A 19,945-nucleotide genomic window follows, 5' to 3' on the forward strand; every position below is an offset into this window, starting at 1 on the left:
AAGCCCTCAACTAAATAAACCAAGCAGAAAGAAATCTAAACCTTGCACCCAAATTCTTGACATACTTTATGCTTTGTCACCTAGAGAAACTACAGGGACAACTAATTAAATGCAAAATCTCTCACCTGGAGAGAGTTTTCACTTTACGTCCATTCATAACTTTTGAATTTCGAAACATCTATACTACAAAATTCAATCAATATGTTGTTTTTTTTTTTTTAAATCCTCTTCCTGAGATTGGTTTACTGCTAACAGTAAACAAAAACCAGTCTTCCTCTTCGGGAGCAAGGAAGTCAACCGGGAGGTAGGGGGTTAGTGGTAGGTAGTGGGGGACAAAAGCAGAACACACCAAAACTTCTTACTTCTGTTTGTGGTAAGGCATTCGGATTCTCGATCCAGAGAGAGAAGGGAAGCCACCTTTGTCTTGAATAAAATTTGTCGGCTACAAAAATAGGGCTCTATGAAGCAATGTATATTAAAGCAACGCCTGGGATGCAGAGTGGGATTATGTTGAATATGCATGACACACAAAAGGAAAATGTTCATGACTTACAGATGTGTTCCAAGTTGTGCTTTCTTCCTTTTTTGGAATATCAAACAGAGGGAAGCAAGAGGTTTGCAGCCATATTATTATAAGCACTGCTGCCTCTCCCCCTCCCAAACTAGAATATTCCAGTATTTATTTTGCCATCCATATGACCACAGTTTAGACTAGGGTAAAAATAGAAGCCGTGTGGGCCTAACCTGAAAACTCCCAAGTGCTGGAGAGGGTCAGTATTAATATATTCTAACTGAAATAACGAGATTCTGTTTTCTGGTGGCGTTTGGCAGGAGAGGGGGGAAAAAAAGAGATTTGGAATTTATTTCTCATTCAGAAGTGTTTTGTAAAAACTACCATAATGGAACAGATTCCAAATCAAGCACAGGAAGCCAACAGGCTCTGGTTTAGATTTAATAATTCACTCTAAAGGCTTTTCATCTGCTACAATTTTAGGCCCCAAGGCACAACCACATATATTCTCCACCCTATACGGGAGCCGACAGACTGCCACAGGACGCCTATGGGACAGGAAAATGGGAAAGACCGGTCCAAAGGGCATACCACGCCCTTCCAGGCTCCAACTGATGCTGGAGAATGAACCTGCGCTTGGCAGAGAGCAGCAGCTGGTGGATGGAATTTCCAACTGAGCCTGTGTTTCAGGTCTAAGCTAGCACTGAGTTTGAACGTTGATAGGAATATGGGAAGCTTTACTGCGGGCCTGTCAAGAGAAGCTCTATTTAAAATATGCCAACTAACAGAAATGGGCACAAGCCCTTCGGGAAGCACACTGGCAATGTGTTTTAAGAAGATATGAAATCTTTCTTAGCATCTGACCAGCTGTTTCTACTCTCAGGAATTATCCTAAGGAAATATTCTAAAAAGAAGGAGAGGTGGGGTGTTTACTACTGCATTAAAGCAAACTCACTGAGACGACCTAAATGCAACCCTAGAGGGGTAGCTATGTCAATTGTGTATGATACGTTAATTTCTCAACACAGCCGTTAAAAATCATATACCACAGAACAATGAGGAAAAAGTTTAGACAACACACTCTACTTAAAAAGCATATATTGCTTTAATATTTTCTAATATTACAACTCTTAAAATTTCATATCATTTGGTTAAGCACTGAAAGGGGAGTGGAAAAATGAAGAGAGTTAATTGGTGAGGGTGGTGGCTTGCGAATGATTTCACTCCTAATTGATATTTTTGTTATATTTTCCAACATATATATGCTGCTAAAGGCACAGAAAGCACAAGATCAATGGAAAGGGCCAGGGACCAGCTTCCAAACATCAACAGTAACTTTTAACAGTTAATGAATTCAAACAGACAGGTACATACACATATAAAGAACCTAAAGAAAGCGTCATGGAAGTATATGGGTGTATAAGTGACAAACAACAACAAAAAAAGTGCACACTTCAGAAAAGTGCCACAGAATCATACCACAGTGCTTGGGCCACTTCCGATCCAGTTTAACTGAAGCCATAAAGGCAAAAGGTATAGTAAAATGGATTTTTAACTACAAGATTCTAGGTTCTAAAATGTCCTGGGTCTAATTACCCATCTCATTAGCTACTCTTTGCTCTTGAGTTATTTAAAGCAAGGAAGACACTCCACATCAAGGTGAGGCTGCCGGTGCCCCAGTCAACAAGCTCCCTTCCAGCTTAGTCCCCACCTGCAGTGGCCACTACCTGACCTGGGAGCACGGTGCTCCCGACACACCTCCAGGGCTGATGTGCCAGTGAGCCCCCAAGATGTTTCGCGTTGTTCCTGGTTTTCAGGGTCCATCCTGTTACACTGATCTCGTCTGTCTGCAAGGGGAGCCTCTTGCTCTATCTCTCCTTCTGCTGATTCCAGACAGCCTTGGATTTGGCACAGTGACTACCTGATCTAGGAGACTTTTTCAACGAAGAAAATGACATGCGGCTACTTCCTTACACTGGAAGATTGAGAATGCGTCAGCACTTATCTAAATAAAAGGAACAAAGCTACGCAGAAAGGGATACATCCAAAGGGGATGAGAACACGGATTTCAAAAGTGGAGTCAAGCTGTTCTGAACACGGGCTTTTTCTAAATTTTTTATTTTATATTGGAGTAGAGTTGATTAACAACGTTGTGTTAGCTTCAGGTGTACAGCAAAGTGATTCAGCTATACATACACATGTATCTATTCTTTTGCAAATTCTTTTCCCATGTAGGTTATTAAAGAACATTGAGCAGAGTTCCCTGTGCTATACAGTAGGTCCTTGTTGTCTATTTTAAATATAGCAATGTGTACATGAACAGTGGGCTTTTAATACCTAGTACCAAGTCACAGCGGCGGCTGCACCGTGTGCCGAAGGATTATTCACATTCTTGATTATCTACTGAAAAAACACTCTGATTCTGCCCAAGGCACATAGCCCCTGGCCCCGTATTTCTTCTTGTTATATAAAGGAACTGTTCTTGACCAAACTTTCCAACCAGTAAACAATGAAGGCCAAGCAGCTTTTAAAGAAATGATTTCCTTGATAGAGGAAGCGGGAAAAAGTTTAAAGGTATTAGAGTCCTATTATGAAATCCACTGTGGACCCTGCATGGAATTTCCCAAGAAATGAAGCCTGAGCTCCCAGACAAAAGCACCTGTTTCACAAGGACTGTTTACAGTCACGTGACCTGTGCCATCTCTCAAGCGAACGCATTTTAGAAAGCGCTCCTGTTGGTGTTCTCAAGTGTTGTTTATGAGTTATTTATCTGAAGATAACATTTACAGTCTTGCCATAGGAAGAGGAAAGGAGATGTGTGGATAGTCATATTTTTTTCCAAAAACAATAAACACTTTATTGGCTGTTCAAACTAACATGTGGGCAAAGCCTTCAAAAATCCAAAAGGTAACCTAATCCACCCCAGAGCTGCCTGTCTTTCTGATCTACCTCCATCAGAATCTACTATGAAGACATTCCGACATCCTGCTGATGGAATCGTAACTCTTATTCTTAAAATACGAGGATGTCAAAGATGAAGGGAAAAACAGAGCCTGCAAGATGGTAAAATTACATACTCAGTTAAAAAATAATATTTAAGAAGCTCTTTAGAGAATATATTGAAAAGAGTCTGTCATTATTTTTTGCACCCAAATGAGGCCAATTCATGGTAATTTGCCAGTGATAATTAAAAGTCTCAGCTGGAACACACATTCGTAAGTACCATTTCATAAGAGACATAGCACTTAGTTTTCTAAAAATATGGGAGATAAGGAAAAGCAAATAGCTAGGAGTCAAAAACATATCAGATCATCGCAAGGAATTTTTTTTTTCTCCAGGTGAATCCAGTAATAAAAGCAGCTTACTGGCTGATTCCATCAGTTCTGAAGCAAGCCATACCAAAAGCCTCTGGGGTGATTTAGCACCCAAGTGTGCTAAATTATTTTCTAAAAATTCCCATATTCCCCAGGATCTTTCCTTCTTCCCAAATTAATGGGCCACCCCGTGCCTGCAAATGCCTTCTGCAAAGCAACCAATGGCAAGATCTATGTAAAAAGCCCCGCCTTTTCGGATGACAGCCGCCTGGAGCTACTTGTTACATCTTCATTTCCTAGAGAGCACAGGGTCTTACTGAGAATTAAAGCCCGGGGAGCACAGCCCACATTCATGGTCTCTCACTTGGGTCCTGTCACAGCCTTTTGAGATGGGACCGGTTTCGAATAGATGTAACTGCTCCGGGCACCCCGCTGCCACACAGCGCCTCTGCCCACAGAGTAGAGTTTATTATTTAATTGGTACAAGATCAGCAGGCAGCCTGAGAAGAACTCTCTCCTGGGGCTCAAGAGTAAGAGACCCAAGGAAGATGCGTCCACTCCTCACCGGCCTCCAGGCCACAGCTGAGGATGTGGAAGCTCGGGGGCTATCAGTTTCTATCCTTCCTAACTTGGACTGGACCTGCCTGCCTTTGGCCAATGCTGTGGAACAGAGATATATGGATACTTCCATCTCTCTCTTCCAGCCGCTTACACACCGCTGGTAGAAAAACCACTTGCTTCTTGCCCCTCCTGCTTTGGGAGGTTGAGGAATTCGGCTGACTGATGGCAGCTGCCAGGGTAACCTCTTTGGCATGCAGGCCAACAACCCCTCACCTAATAGCCTTTCCCCGCCTGGCTGCCCTGGCGCGCCGGTGCGGCCACAAGCCCTTCATTCAAGTGGTCACGCGGCAGCGCAGCCCCCGTGGAAACCCGCTTGGAACTGTTCCAGCTCATACCAAAGAAGGAGGCTTTTAATACAGATTGTTCTTTTAAAATCCTTTACAAAAACAGCTGTAATCTATCGTGCTGGGGGGCTCTGTAAAAAGCTGCCACTCGGAAAGCCCTAATATTGATTCTTTCCCCTTGCATGGCTTTTAAGAAAACAATCCCATGTGAAGAAACCATAATCAATTTCTTGAGACTTTGCTAACACAAAACAGTGTCTAAATTAAAATATACTTTTTAAAATTAAAGGAAAACCATAGTAAATATAAGAAATCCATCCGTTATCCTGCCTTTTATTCAAAGGCCAACGTGTTTGTTTTCAAAGAAAAGTCAGTTGAACAAATGCAATAATTATTAAATACTGATTAAATCTCAGCAACTCTTCTAAGAGTTGTTTAGCAGGTAACCCTAGCCGAAAGATTAAAGGGAAATCTGTCTTCATTTGAGGTCTGGAATTTCCAATTCTTCATTTGCAAGATAATATACTATTTTCTCTGTGCCTATTCTTAGAGAAAACTATCAATTCTAAGCCTGTGTTTATAGACAGTCATGATTCCAAGTGGTAACATCCTGAATGGACATCCAAATACCAGAATATTTTAAGTCTTTTCATAGGAATTCTGGTAGATATATTATCCTGTCAAACTTGCCTTTCCACATGCGGCCCTCTTAGAAACCCAAGCATGTCAAAAGATGAAAAGTCAATATTTAAAGCTACAATGTGCAAACAGAGCAATTTGGTGTTTTCAGTTGAAAATTATATTAAAAACCCTCACCAACATCAACAGCCAATTTCCAGATTAAGCATTAAGGAAAAGCACAATTTCATATAATGTCTGTTATCTGTACTTCTATTTAGAAGAAAAAAACCTGAAGACTTTATTAAAATGCCATACATAAAATGCATACAGAATTGAAATCTAAGTAGACTGAAAAAACCCATAACACTTTGTGTCAGCATGGCACTTACCACGTGAATGAAATTAGATCTGATCACATCCAAAGAGCTGGCAAAAAAGAAAAAAACCAAGAAAACTTAACTGTCATTTGCTTTGCTCCCAAATAAGAGTAATCTCAATTTCAAGGGAATGAGCTACAATTTCTGTGGCAAATATCTGATATTTGTTCAGGTTTCACATTCCTGGCATCCAAGGACCATAGGCGTTTACTCAGGGGTGGGTGTACAATTTGCAGATTTATTAGTTGAGAAGTTTAACTCCCTCTCCACACCCAACCCAACCCCTCAAATTAGAGAAGGCCCCTGCTTTTTCACCAAACTAAATAAGTAAGAACTCAAGAGTTCTGTAAAACTCCGTAACACTAGCTGATCAAGGGACTAAACCTTTGGCAAGCTAGGCCTCCTGGGGTTGTCACACAAGGAGGATTTCACAGCTTCACTGGGCTGGGCAGCCTTTTTATCCCAAGTTATTTTAAGCAACTTTTCTCCAGCAAACAAATCTCTGGCTTTCCTCTCTTCCATTGTAAAATTGTTACAGCTCAGAAACAGCTAAGCATTAAGGAGAAAGCAGAATCCGCCTGGTCAACTCATTTCAATCCCCTCCTTCTATTTGAATGCTCTAGATCAGGGCTGTCCGATACAATTGTCTGTGATGATTACGATGTTCTAGACATGGCTTGTCCAAAATGGGAGCCACTAGTCACATATAGCTATCGAGCAATTGAAATGTGGCTGGTGCAACAGAGGCACTGAATTTTTTATTGCATTTACTTTTAATCAATTGAAATTGAAATAGCCACACATGGCTAGTGGCTAGTGGCTACTACATTGGACAGCGCAGTGCTAGGGAGAATGTTTAAACTGTTGTTGGAAGCCTGGGCATATCAAAGCTGTCTGCAGCTGCTGGGCTAAGCCGCTGTGGGGTTAAATGCTCTCTCCTTAAACAATAACTGCATATTAGCAGAAATCAATGCCTAACACAGAATTGCCTTTTCCATCATAACACTCCCTTTGCACTACACACCTGTCAGAAAAAGTAAGGATTCAATCTAACTAAGTCATTTAATAACTATTGATTTACCAAACACCTACTATGTGCCGAAATGTTCTATCATCTATTTAAAAATAACGACGACCTAGAGGGCTGGGATAGGGAGGGTGGGAGGGAGGCTCAAGAGGGAGGGGATATGGGGACATATGTATGCACATGGCTGATTCACTTTGCTGTACAACACAAACTAACACAGCATTGTGAAGCAATTATACTCCAATAAAGATGTATTTTAAAAAATAAATAAATAAAACGGTAAGCTTTGTGGATAAGCAAAGTGTGGTAGAGCCAAACAGTGGAATAGTATTCAGTGATAAGATAAAATGAGCTATCAAGCCAGTAAAAGACAAGGAGGAAACTTACATGCATCTTACTAAGTGAAAGAAGCCAGTCTGAAAAGGCTACACACTGTACGATTTCAACTATATGACATTCTGGAAGAGGCAAAACTATGGAGACAGTAAAACATCAGGTGTTCGGGGGAAGGAGGGACAGATGAACAGATGGAAAGTGAGATTTTTTAGGGCAGTGAAACCATCCTGTGTGAAACTGTAATGGTAGATACATGACATTAAGCATTTGTCAAAACCAACAGAATGTACAACACGAAGTGTGAACCTTAAAGTACACTGTGGACTATAGCTAATGATAATGTAGCAATATTGGTTCATTAATTGTAACCAATGTATGCAATAATAAGGGAAATGGGTAGGGGCCTGAGGGATATATAAAACTATATACTATCTGTTCAATTATTCTGTAAATCTTAACAGGTACTCCCCCAAAATAAAGTCTATTAACTATCATGATGTCCAAATCTCTGGTGAATTCCTAAGGCCTGCCCATGTACCTGTACTGAGCTATGCTCCTTTCTAGAATAAAAACACACGTTTTCTGGCAAACCAGCACACACGAGGTGGTTCCTGGGTACTAACAACGTGTGTATGTGGCTGCCTCACACCGATGACAATTAGGTTCATGAAAGAAATGAGACCTTCCAGACTTCTAGGAGTGATAAGTGGCTCATTCACAGTGGTGATGGGTGTCTGCATTCATGCTTATTCATTCACTTTTGCCTACACTTGCTGCATCAAGCAAGTAAGGAAACTGCCAAAAACAGACAGGCAAATGCAGTCTTCTCCTGGGGAACTGTCTACACGATTAACAATGTCTGCACCACTGTTCTATCCACTGAGCCATCACAATCATCCAGATATTCTCTGATGCATTAATAAACTACCAGGAACAAAAACTCTAGTATACTCTGTTGTTTTTGTTTTTTAATTGTAAAAGGCATTCTTAGGACAACTGGGGAAAACTGAATGTGGACTGGATATTAGAAAATATTATGGAGAATTAGTTCATCACTAATGGGCCAAGAAAGTGCTGTTTTCCTAACAAGGGGGAAGAGTGAACTGCACTTGACTGAAAATTGCACCAGCCTGTGTTAAGTTGGCTTCAACTAAGTGGACCCACAGAAGATGGCATGGGAGGAGGGGAGGTGATCAGACAAATCTTCTAGAAGAAAAGAAGGCCATGAACTTGAGAGATAAACTACAGCCCTAAAGAGTTTCCACCTCTGAAGACAGAAAAGGGGAAGACATAGGGGTAAGAGAGGCATCATCATAAGGGGGGGAAATCCAATCTAGGTAAGGAACTCCCTTATCAGAACCACGTGTGCAGATAAACTCTTTGGGGTCCTTTCTTCGGACAAACAAGTAGGATGGGAGCAGGCCACCTTTATATATGGGGGCTTCACTGGAATTCATCTGTGTATTCAGAAGACTAAAGCGACAGAACTGGAGACAAAAGTTACAGGCTGTGAGCACCAGGAAACAAAACTTGGCCTTCTTGAGCATGTGAGTAACGGGGAGGTTATTAAACAGCTGTGTCAAGAGAATGGAATTCAGAACTTCATTCCCATCTCCATCCTCACCGACCCCTTCATTTAATTCAATGAGAAATTGGTGGTGGCACCAAATCCTATTAATCGTTATATATTAATATATGAAAAGGGCAACTTGCAAATTCAAGCTGTGCACTTCTGATTTGTGTCCTTAATTCAAGCTGTGCACTTCTGATTTGTGTCCTTTTCTGATGGCGTTATACTTCAGTAAAAAGTTGACTGAAACACACCAGCATAAAGAGAGCAACCTATGTCTTAGAGAATAAATCCTTTTCCCTGGTCACAGCCTTCTCTTTCAGACAAGTCTGCATTTCCAAGATCCATAGCAGGTGGATCGTGGGGTCCTTTTTCAGGCACTTCTGTATATCTGAGCATGAAACTCAGAGATGTCAACACTTGCTTGGGAACATATTTAGCATGTTTTGCATCTTTTTTTGGGGGGGAGGACAAAGCAAATCCCCATAGTTCTCATGAAGGAGAGAGGCTTGGATTTCTAGTGGTTTCAAACATACATGTAATGCAGTAAGTTTTCCACGCTTCTTGAGTTTTCCAGAGCATAACATACGGAGGGAAGCGTTAAATGTCTTTCTCACAAAACAATAAGACTAGACTAACGCCTCACAACCTTCTGTGGAAAGCTGTCAGATGACTCTGGACAAGTGTGATTCCAGCCACAACAGGGTAAGCGCCTATGGCCTTTAGGGCCAGCAGGCCTGGCTTTGTCACTTTTCGGCTGATGGAGATGGTAGGCCTGGTAACCATGGATAATCATTCTCAGCTGGTTGTTGATGGGGTGGGGGTGGGGGGAGGATGGCTGCTTCTGAAGGGAATATTTAGGGACAATTATGATGTAAATTCTGAACAGTCAAATGGCAACTCTGGATAAATTCCTGGTGGGACAGCCGCTGCTGTAAATACTTGAACCTCAGGTAGGCTTTCTTGCTGTGATGAAGTGGAAGAATTGTGGTGACAGTGACCTCATTTCTCTTCATCCCAAGTTCCCAGGGGCAGACTCCAGGCCTCCTGGTGGCTCAGCTACCAACCCAGGGTCTTCCCCTGAAGATCCAGTCTGCGTCCAGCCTTGCCAGCCCCCAAGAGACGCTGGAGATGTGAGAGGACCCTGGGCTAAAGATGCTGGCCACGCAGTATCCACTGAAGCCAAGAGTTAATTCGTTCACTTCTTGAGCACCTACTGTGTGCAGGATGCTATGTGAGGTGCTGAGACCACGAAGCTGAAGGTGGGTTGACACCAGCTAGGCATGGCAGCAGGTGGGGTCTGAGGGGCAGGAGGGAAGAGGGGAAACTGGGGACAGAGAACCAAGACATTTAGGGGACCCAGACAGGATGGGGAATTACTCAGAGGAGCCCCAGTTCTGCACGGTGGAGGGTAGCGTGTGTGTCCAGGAACAGGAATGACAGTGAGATGAGGCTATGAAAAGGGTCAGGTCATGAAGGGCCTTTGGGGAGAAACTAAAGAATTTATATTTATTCTGTAAGCAAATGAAGGACTTCAAGGAGAAGTTCAAATTTGTGCTTTTGGAAAAATGAGGCTGGATATAGTGCAGATGATGGATTAGAGGGGCTGGACTGGAGACATGGCTGATGAGTCAAATTACGGCAGCAATTATGTAAGAAGTCTAAGGCAGAGAGATTGGAAAGGACGGAGTCGATGGTATTAATGTGGGTAGAATCTGCAGGACCTGCCAATTGACTGAATGAGGGGAAAGAGGCTATAATGATATTTTTTAAATGACAACAGTAGCTGCTATCCTTGTTGAGCATTTGTGTGCCAAATGTAAATGGATGAGACCCCAAAATACTCCCAACACCCAATAAGACAGGTATTAGCCCCATTTTACAGCTGTGGAACCCTGAGCCCTAGCGATCACATGGTGTGTCCACCATCACCCACCATATAATCCTAACACCCAGGTTTCGTCAAATGAGGGGTAGAGTCCTTCACTGACTCAGAAATATAGGAAGAAGCAGGCATGTGGCTCACACAGCAAGGTGGTTTGAGACATGATGAGTTTGGTGACCAAGCAAGCGGGACGTGCCAGTGGGAGTTACGAGACAGAGAATCAGAAATACTTGATGGATGATGGGTTCCTCCCCTTATGTTGAATGACCAGATTCTTATAGACCACTGGGCCACGTGCCAGAAAGTTAGGCAACATGTGAGTTAGAAGGGGCTGAAGAGAATCCAACCTGAAGTCAGCGCACCTGGACAGAAACTCGGAGGCTGAGCCTCCTTCCCTGTAAGATGAGAAAATAACAATGCCCGTCTCCCAGGTTTCATGGGAAGATTAAAGAGAGGCAATGTGTGAAACAGCTACTGTAAACTGTAAAGTAAAAACCCAATGCATGATTATTTATAATTGTGTAGACAAATTTGCTCTTTTAGGCAGATCCGGTACCCTGTCAAAAAAAAGTGACTGTTCTTCAAACTCAAGCCACTCTGGGGAATCACACAGCTTTCTTAGTCTGTGTCATAATGAAGCCTGGGGGTCACAATGATCTGGCTAACTTTGATATAAAACAAAGCAAACGAAGCTGATCAGGACTGAAGAATAAAGGAAAGGCTCTGTTACTACCCTAAACCCAACTCCACCTTCATATAAACTATCCACATAAGGAGTTCCTCATGTGGTTAGAAAGTGGTCAATGAATGTAGTTCATGACTTCTATTAGTTGACCATTTGACGGTAAACAAAGATGACACCACAGTGACCCCACAGAAACAGATCACAATATGCAGAGCTGAGAGATCTTCTAGGAATTATGGGACAGATTTTTGCTTTGTGGCTCAGATATCAATAATTACATAACATGCCTCTACTGTTTTTAGAAAATTAGCTTGCACAGCACCTAGGCTACCAGGAAAAGATGTCTAGTCATCCCAGAGGAGCACAATGCATCCAGTCAACTTTTAAAACTCCACATAGCCTGAGGAATCCGCACTCACCTCTTCCCCTCACACCACCTGAGATGCCCAGAGCCACTTAGAAGCATTTGGTTGGGGAGTTCAAACAGGACCCAGACCACTTGCACAAAAGACCAGAGCCCAAGGCGGTAATCATTATTGCTGGCTGGACCCACTGGTCCCCAGCAGGTGGCCAGAGAGGTTTCAAAGCCCAGAGAATGTTTTCACCAAATGAAGGATTTTAGGTATTAACCATCTCCCCCTCTAATATGAACAAACATTTTCCACCAGGGGCTCTGGTATCAAAGACTATTAAGAAAAAGATTTGTCCCGCAGCACCTCCCATGTGGTCTCCTCTCATTGTCCCAGGCCCCCTGCTCCGGGAAAGGTGGTAATAACATAACGAGGCCACCAAGGTGGGTGCGGGATGCAGAGCACGGCCGCGAGATGACCTGAGCCAGCACCGACGGCCTTTAATACATGGATAAACCACCCCAACTTGTCTTCCTAACAACCCTCCCCTATGGGGAAGGCCAGCCCTTCAATTTTCTTATCCTGAGTCAAGACCTTTCCAGAAGGAAAAGTCTCCCTGTGCAATAATAATAAATGCCCCCAATGACTTGATAGAGACAAGAGATCCAAAGGTGCTAATGATACTATTATCTTTCCCTCCAGGTTCCAAAAGCCACAAAGGTGACAAAGACAAAGGTTTATAAAACAGGAAACATTCAAGAGACTGCCTTCAGAATTTTTTATGATTTGTGACAGTGTCAAGTTTGTGGCCAGCTAGGTTTTCTTCCATTTCAACACAGATTTGCTATCAGGCATAGTGCTCTGCAAGCTCTCAGAGGACAGGGTGCTGTCCTCTGAGGCGCCCATCAAAGAACAAGTAATTAGAAACAATGAAGTGCATTCTTTGCTCGCAGAAAGGGCATAACAAATCCCAATCTTAGGTTCAATCAGATGAAATTGCCATTTTGTAGGTCAGAAATATTAGCAATTTTGTATGGTTTCCTCTATACAGACTTTGCATTTTTTTATTGCTTTGTTTCTCATCTCAAGTTGAGCAGAAGTAGTATCTGAACTCTTCACTGTGGCTCATAAGACTCTGCATGACCTGGGACCCCCACTTCCATCCTCATCTCACCCGCCTCCCCAAGCATTCAAACTTGTTCCCACCCCAGGACCTTGGCACCAGCTCTTCATCTGACTGAAACTCTTCCCTCATGCTTCTGTGTGGTCAATTCCTTCTCATTTCAGAGGACTCATTTTTTTTTTTTTTGAAGATCTCCTCAAAAAAGCCTTTCCTGATCATCTTACCCACCACTCTCTATCCCAACATAGTCCAATAAGAATACAATGCGAACCACACATGTATTTTTAAATTTTTAGTAGTCAGTGGCATTAAGTACGTTCATACTGTCAAGTAACTATCACTACCATCCATCTCCAGACTTTTTTCATCATCCCAAACTGAAACTCTGTACCCATCAAACAATAATTCCTCATTTCTTGCCCCTCCAGCCCCTGGCAACCATCATTCTACTTTCTATCTCTAGGAATCCAATTATTCCTCATATAAGTAGAATATACAATATTTGTCCTTTGGGGCCTAGCGTATTTCACCTGTCATTTATTTAGTATATTTTATTTAATCTAATACATAAACAATTTATTTTAAGATGTAATCAATGTAAAAATTGAGATATTGATAATTTTCTTTTCATATTAAGTCTCTAAACTGCAGTGTGTATCTTACACAGCACTTCACAGTGTGGACTGGCCACCTTTCTAGTGCTCAATGGGCACGTGGCGAGCGGCTGCCGTAGTGGATAGTATAGGTCTATCACATCACCTTTTTAACTTTTTTCACTTACTTTTCTCTAGCCAAAATTATTTTTTTCTTTATATGTCTATGTGCTTTTTTGTCTCCCCTCAGCATAATATAAGTTCCTCAAGGCAGGGCCTGTGTCTTCTGTTTTTTGTTTTGTTTTGTTTTCTGCTCTAAGCCAAGCATATATTAAATAGAACAGAATCATTTAAATATTTCTAGACTAATGTCTTCAGAGCAGATGCTTTTACAAATGGAAGAATCCATCTCCAAAATATCACCGAGATCCTCTACTATCTGGAATAGGAGCAGCCCTGGAGACCACCAGTAATCAAATGTTCCCTTTACAGGAAGACTCAGGGCAGCACGGATAGTGGTTAAGAGCCTGGACTCAGCCTTGTCTGGCCCTGCCACTTACCATCTGTGGGTCCTCCCTGAAGCTCAGGTTCCTCATCTATAAAGTGGAGATGATCGTAACAGTGCCGACCCCGTAGGGTTGCTATGAACATGAAATCAGTTGATATTTGTAAAGCACTTTGAACAGTGCCTGGCACATAGGAAGTGCTCCACCTGTTTGTTAAGTCAATAAATCACGCTGATATGTCTTGCCAGTGCCGTGTCAGGGATGACTGCCCTGCTCCAGGCATCTCCCTCCTTTGCACAGTCCATCTACACAACAGTGCCAGGATTACTTTACACGGGCACACACTCACCTGCTTAGAGCACTAAGAGACTCCATTGGCTCCAGGAGCTCGTCTAAACTCCGAAGCAGGGCAAGCAGGGAGCAAAGTGGGTGAGGGCAAGACTCTGGATCCAAAAGACTAGGGTTGCGCCAGGCTCTGCACTTATAAGCAACCTGTGAGGACCGATTCAACTTCTGTGCCTCAGGTTCTCCATCTATAAAACAAATAGTACCTACTTTCTGGGTTGCTGAACAATTAGAGGCATTAATACATACCAAGTCCTTTTATAGTGCCTGGCACATAATAAGCATTCAGTAAATATCTATTATTATTACAGGGCCCTCCCCAGCTGAATTCCAACCTTTATAGCTTCATTTAGCAAATATTTAAGCACCTATGAGGTGCGGGGCCCTGTGTCTACATGGCCCTTTCTCTCACGGGAGCTTACAGTCAGGTAAGAGTCACTTATAATCCAGGGGGTAGATGTCTGCTATGGGTGGTAAACTGTACTCTAGGACCCCACAACAAGGGAATCTAACCCAGTCCTGGGATGGGGGGATCAGGGAAAGGCCTTCATGGAGGAAAGGATGCTAGGCTGAGAGAATGAGAAGGAAAAAGGGGGATTGAGAATGAAAGAACATTCTACCTAAGCACCAGCCACATGTAAGTCCTCATCTTTCCCTGGTCACATAATGACTTTTCATTACTCCTTATGACTTTTACTTATATTACACTCTGATTTATGTCTGCCTACCTCAACAGATGAAGAGTTCCCCTCGTCACCTACTTCCCTACTAAGCACAGAAAACATTCAGTAAATGTTTATTGAATGAATTCACTTCTCCCTTATTTTTCCTTATGAGTAAAGACCCACTTTTCCAAAATGGCAGCCTGAGCTGTGGTCCTAGGGCTACACCAACCAGCTCCTGGCTTCAGCAGACCCGTGCTCAGTTTACAGTATCAAACCAGTTCACATTCTACAAACCTGCAGATACAAGAAAAGATGGCTCTAACTCAATCCCTGTGGTATTTATTTCTCACCTACGAATCAAGAACACCAAGTGAGAGTTGCACCTCCAGGTTTTCCCTCAGGCAAGTCATTGAACCTCTCTGACCCAGATCCATCACCCCCTCCAGCCACGTTGCTTGTCTAGCTAATATAGACAGAGCTTCAGGGCTCTATCACCGCGTACTAATCCAACCGTTTTACCAACTGGACGATTGTTTAGTGTCTTCAACAAGTTTTGATTACGTTTTAAAGGTATATTATGAAAAACAAATTCGTTTGAGGTGCTTCCCCCCCTTTGGTTTAAACCAACTTGTTGGACTGGTGAACAATTTTATTCATTATAGTTACCATTTCATTTTTCACCCCCACAAGACGTATTCTTTCACTATAAGATGTGCCAAATGTAATTAAGAACTTCTGAGGAAGAGAGGAAAAACCCAGAGGCTTCGTTGCAGACAGAGGGTTTACCTGACCCCTAACTCATATAACTTTTAAGACAAAGCAAAGAAAACTGAGACGATTCTCCTTTAAGTGTAGAATAAGCTTTACTGGCATATTAGATAAAGAGTTGGCAATTTATGTCTCTACAAGGAAACAGTGGGAAAAATATGGACATTCAGTGTGCGGGAGACCTACGTTTGAATGACAGCAAGAGTTCACAGGAGTTTCCCCTGCTAAAAAGTGAAGATTATACCCCTACAATGGTAAAATGACACCTGCACATAAAGTGTCTAACAGTGCCTGGCACATAGTAGGTACTCATGAGATGTTACTCCCGCTCCACTTCTCACAATACAGTTGGGAAATGAGGCTTTTATGGCAAAAATAAGTTTAGGAAAAAATATCTATGACAACTAAATTATCCTTGTGAACACTCAATCAGATTAAAGATGGCAGAACGTGCCAAAACTTAAGACTTTCATAACAGGACACCATTTTCTCTTTAAACTGCAATTGAGAAATGAGAATTATTCCCTATCTTTTTGCTACTAGAATTCTTGAAGTCAGCCTTTGATGACATTTGATATATATACTTGAACATACACACACAAACACATATACAGACTCCCTCCCTAAATATAAATGCTTACAAAGGGATTAAAGTATGAGAATAATGCCCATGCTTCTCAAATTGCAAGGTCAGAATGACTTTAAAACAAAAATAAAACAAACCTCTAACATCTTAGGGAAAGTAAGATCAGCAAAAATATTTTCTGGTATGTTATATATGCTTATTAATTGTCTTTCACATAAAACTAATAAGTACAATAGTTATTATAAAGGCTTCTTTAGACATGTAAAATATGTCCAGATAAACTCTATTATGGTTCACGTTTCATTATTTTCCCAGAAATGTTGTGAGTAGAATGATTGAAAACCCTTTCACAATATTCCTTATCATTCTAATGAATTAGCTGTAGCCTTTGCTTTCAGAGCCATAATAATATTAATGGTTTTATAACTCCAAAGCATTAGGATGAATTAAATGCTCTTAAATAATCAAGAAATAATTAAAGGCCAGGAAGGAGTTTTAGTGTTTAAGTTCATGAATTTACCAAAGTCAACTCCGATGCTCTTACATGAAACGTGCTTTTAAATTACAATCCCATATTTCTTTAAGAGAAAGCATCTAAGAAACCCACAATGAAGTCAGCCAACATAATAAACATATAATATAACCGTGATAATTATCATGATAAACACCAGACATTTCATATGGCTGCTTTACATCTATGCCACACTTTCACGTCATCCAGGGAGCTGCTCCCCACACCCAGGTGAGGTAGTCAATGCTCCCAGCACCCAGATGAGGCAGGCCAGGCAGTGGGCGTCACCGACATCAAAAAGGATGCTCTCTCTTTTTCTCCGCCATCCTGGTGTGTGCAGTAGAATCTGTTCCTCACCAGGTCTACTCACAAGATTTTCAGGATCAAGCGATTCCTAGCCAAGAAACAAAACAGAATTGTCCCAATTCCCCAATGGATTTGGATGAAAACTCGTAATAAAATCAAGTACAACTCCAAGAGGAGGCACTGGAGAAGAACCAAGCTGGGTCTATAAGGAGCTGCACATAAGCTGGCACACATATTTACGCTGTTACCAAGGTCATTTGTATCTTAACCTATCACTCTGAAAACATTGCTACTATCTGGACAGCCGGATGTGCTTCATTGGGAAAGTGATTTTTCTCTTCGTTTCAATGTTTCTGCACTCGTGGGCTGGCTTGGTAATAAATACGTTAAGACCTTTCGTTTGGAAAAAAAAAAAAAAGAATGTGAGTCTACAGAGTCCTACTCAAGATTGCACAGCTACTAAGTGGCATGAGGGGTGGGAAAGAAGGCAAACTCAAGCCCAGGTCTTCAGGGCACCATGCCCATGGTATTCTTCACTCACAGTATGAGTCTTCTGGGGGTAACAACTCAGATATTTCAACTGGCTGCAGAACTTCAACTCCACAACTTCTAGGTCATTGATTCCTCAATTTTCCACCCCTGGACCCTTCACCTCCCGCCCCCAGGGGAAACATCATTACATTCTAAATGTCTCCAATTTCTTCATGGCAGTTATCTATGAGGCCTTTTTGATCAGACACACCTAGGGTTTGTGGAAGGAAATGCAGTTTTCCCCAATCTTTGTGTGATGCGGGTGTGATGGATGTCAGGGAAAACTGAGACACAGCCACAAGGCGACACTCTCAACACTACAGTCATAGGAGCAGCTCCTGCTGGTGTCACAGATGTTCACTTCTGACTCCCCTTCTCCCACCGCCACCCACCCTGTCCTCACCCTAATGGACAAGACCACATAAGAACACAGTGTTAGGGGCTTCCCTGGTGGCGCAGTGGTTGAGAATCTGCCTGCCAATGCAGGGGACACAAGTTTGATCCCTGGTCTGGGAAGATCCCACATGCCGTGAAGCAACTGAGCCCATGCGCCACAACTACTGAGCCTGTGCTCTAGAGCCCGTGAGCCACAACTACTGAGCCCGCGTGCCGCAACTACTGAAGTGTGCGCCTAGAGCCTGTGCTCCACAACAAGAGAAGCGACCGCAATGAGAAGCCCGCGCACCACAATGAAGAGTAGCCCCCACTCACCGCAACTAGAGAAAGCCTGTGTGCAGCAACGAACACCCAACACAGCCAAAAATAAATAAATTTATTTAAAAAAAAAAAAGAACAGTGTTAGGATTTACGTATGTTACACTCTGTTTATCCAAAACCCTACTAGACTAAGACTCAACCTAAGTTCATTTCTTCTGCATAGAGTAACAAGGAAGATTTTTTTCAGTATGATGATCCCATAGGACCTGCGATATCTTCTGAATAAAAGATCAAGTCAGATTCAGGGTGGTTTCAGCAATCAGTGTGATTTATCGGGACCTCACTGCACTTAACTATAAAATGAGAGATTGAGCATCTCTAATAAAACTTTCACCTCTAGAAAAAAATTCTGACATTTTAAAAAAATTGATAACTTACAAAGAGCAAATGTACCCACTTAGCCAGACTATTACTGAACAAAAATCTCATTTCTAAAACAAACTTCAGAAATAAGATCTTAGTGTATTAACGCATACTATCCTTTCATATAATAATTCATTCATATAATATTCATTCATAAAAAACTGTAACTAAAATACTTGATACGTTTTATGCCTTTACTGTAATGCTTAACGCACTGTAATCTTCCTAAAAACTACTTTCCTTTCCTTAATGTACAATTTTTAAAAAATAAATAAATACACCTGGGCAGAAAAAGATACCTACCTACCCTTTGATAAGCTTGCTACCTTATCAAAGTTTATGAAGTAGAGTGAAGAATGGACAGAGAAAGACTAAAATGCAACAGAAGATAAGTCAGTTTTCCAAAGGATCACAAAGTTCAACTCCCAAAGCAATGGGTAAGGCGCTTTCCCAAAGCACGGGCAGGGCTGACCTCGTCACTTACTTACGGGAAACAATAAAACTTGTAAGATGAACCACAGAAAAAAATCTAGAATCTGATGGCATTTCCTTGGGATGTTTTATTTTGGGTTAGATATCAAAAGTCCAGAGGTATGTAAGGGAAACATCTCAGGTACGTTCATCCAACAGCAAGCACTCTTCAGGCTTTCCCTTTAGAATCCTTCACAAATGAAGACCCATTAAATGAGAGGTCCTTTACCTCTCTGTGTGAAACCAGGCCACAGGCAAGCAACGTTTACGGGAATGCAGGCTAGACCTGCAGAATGTAACTGCAATGAGAAGAGGAGTGAAATCTATGAGGTATTGATGACCTTTTCAGGAGTTCCAAACACCCTCCTCAAACTGCATTCACCCTTGGACCTGCCCTTGCAAAGTTAAAAGCATGAAAGTGCCTCTTAACAGGTTGCAGGCCACACTGCTTTCCCACCCCTCTCTTTTCCCACCCCTACTGATGGTACAGGCGCTTACACAACCATTTTAAATGGGACAAGGACAGATCCCTACATTTAAAAACAAGACTAAAATGTAAAACCTTCTCACTAGGACAGATGAGGACACCTGAGTCTTTAACAGGGTGTAATTACCAAGCCACCAAGCTACAAGATTATGCCTAGGCCTGGTAACAGAAAGAACAACCAAGATGCTGGCAAAGTTTTCAATATACAGGCCTGTAGTTTGGTAATTGGAGGTTGACTGGCTGTAGAGCCTGTTGGTCTGTAATGACAGAGCGAGGTCATCGGTGGCCTGAGAGTAAAGATGACAAGTGTCCTCATCCAGTATGTAGAGAGGAAACAGAAGTATAACCCTCAATTCAACAGTGCTTTTACAGGCAAAGGGCCTGTCAGATGG

At 42.1% G+C, this 19,945-nt stretch overlaps 2 protein-coding genes across 2 annotated transcripts in view; one reads left to right on the top strand and one right to left on the bottom strand.

Annotated features, from left to right (window-relative positions):
- The window catches only part of SDC2 (syndecan 2), a 111,895-nt gene that overhangs the window by 22,947 nt on the left and 69,003 nt on the right, over nt 1-19,945 (bottom strand). The gene's annotated exons all lie outside the window — the stretch shown is intronic.
- On the top strand, nt 9,377-17,192 carry LOC118883760 (60S ribosomal protein L39-like). The gene is made up of 2 exons (XM_036830907.1): nt 9,377-9,430; nt 17,022-17,192. The coding sequence occupies exons 1-2, from the start codon at nt 9,377-9,379 to the stop codon at nt 17,190-17,192; spliced, it is 225 nt and encodes a 74-aa protein (XP_036686802.1).

This window comes from Balaenoptera musculus, chromosome 17 (assembly GCF_009873245.2).
Source record: "Balaenoptera musculus isolate JJ_BM4_2016_0621 chromosome 17, mBalMus1.pri.v3, whole genome shotgun sequence".
Taxonomy (NCBI): Eukaryota; Metazoa; Chordata; class Mammalia; order Artiodactyla; family Balaenopteridae; genus Balaenoptera; species Balaenoptera musculus.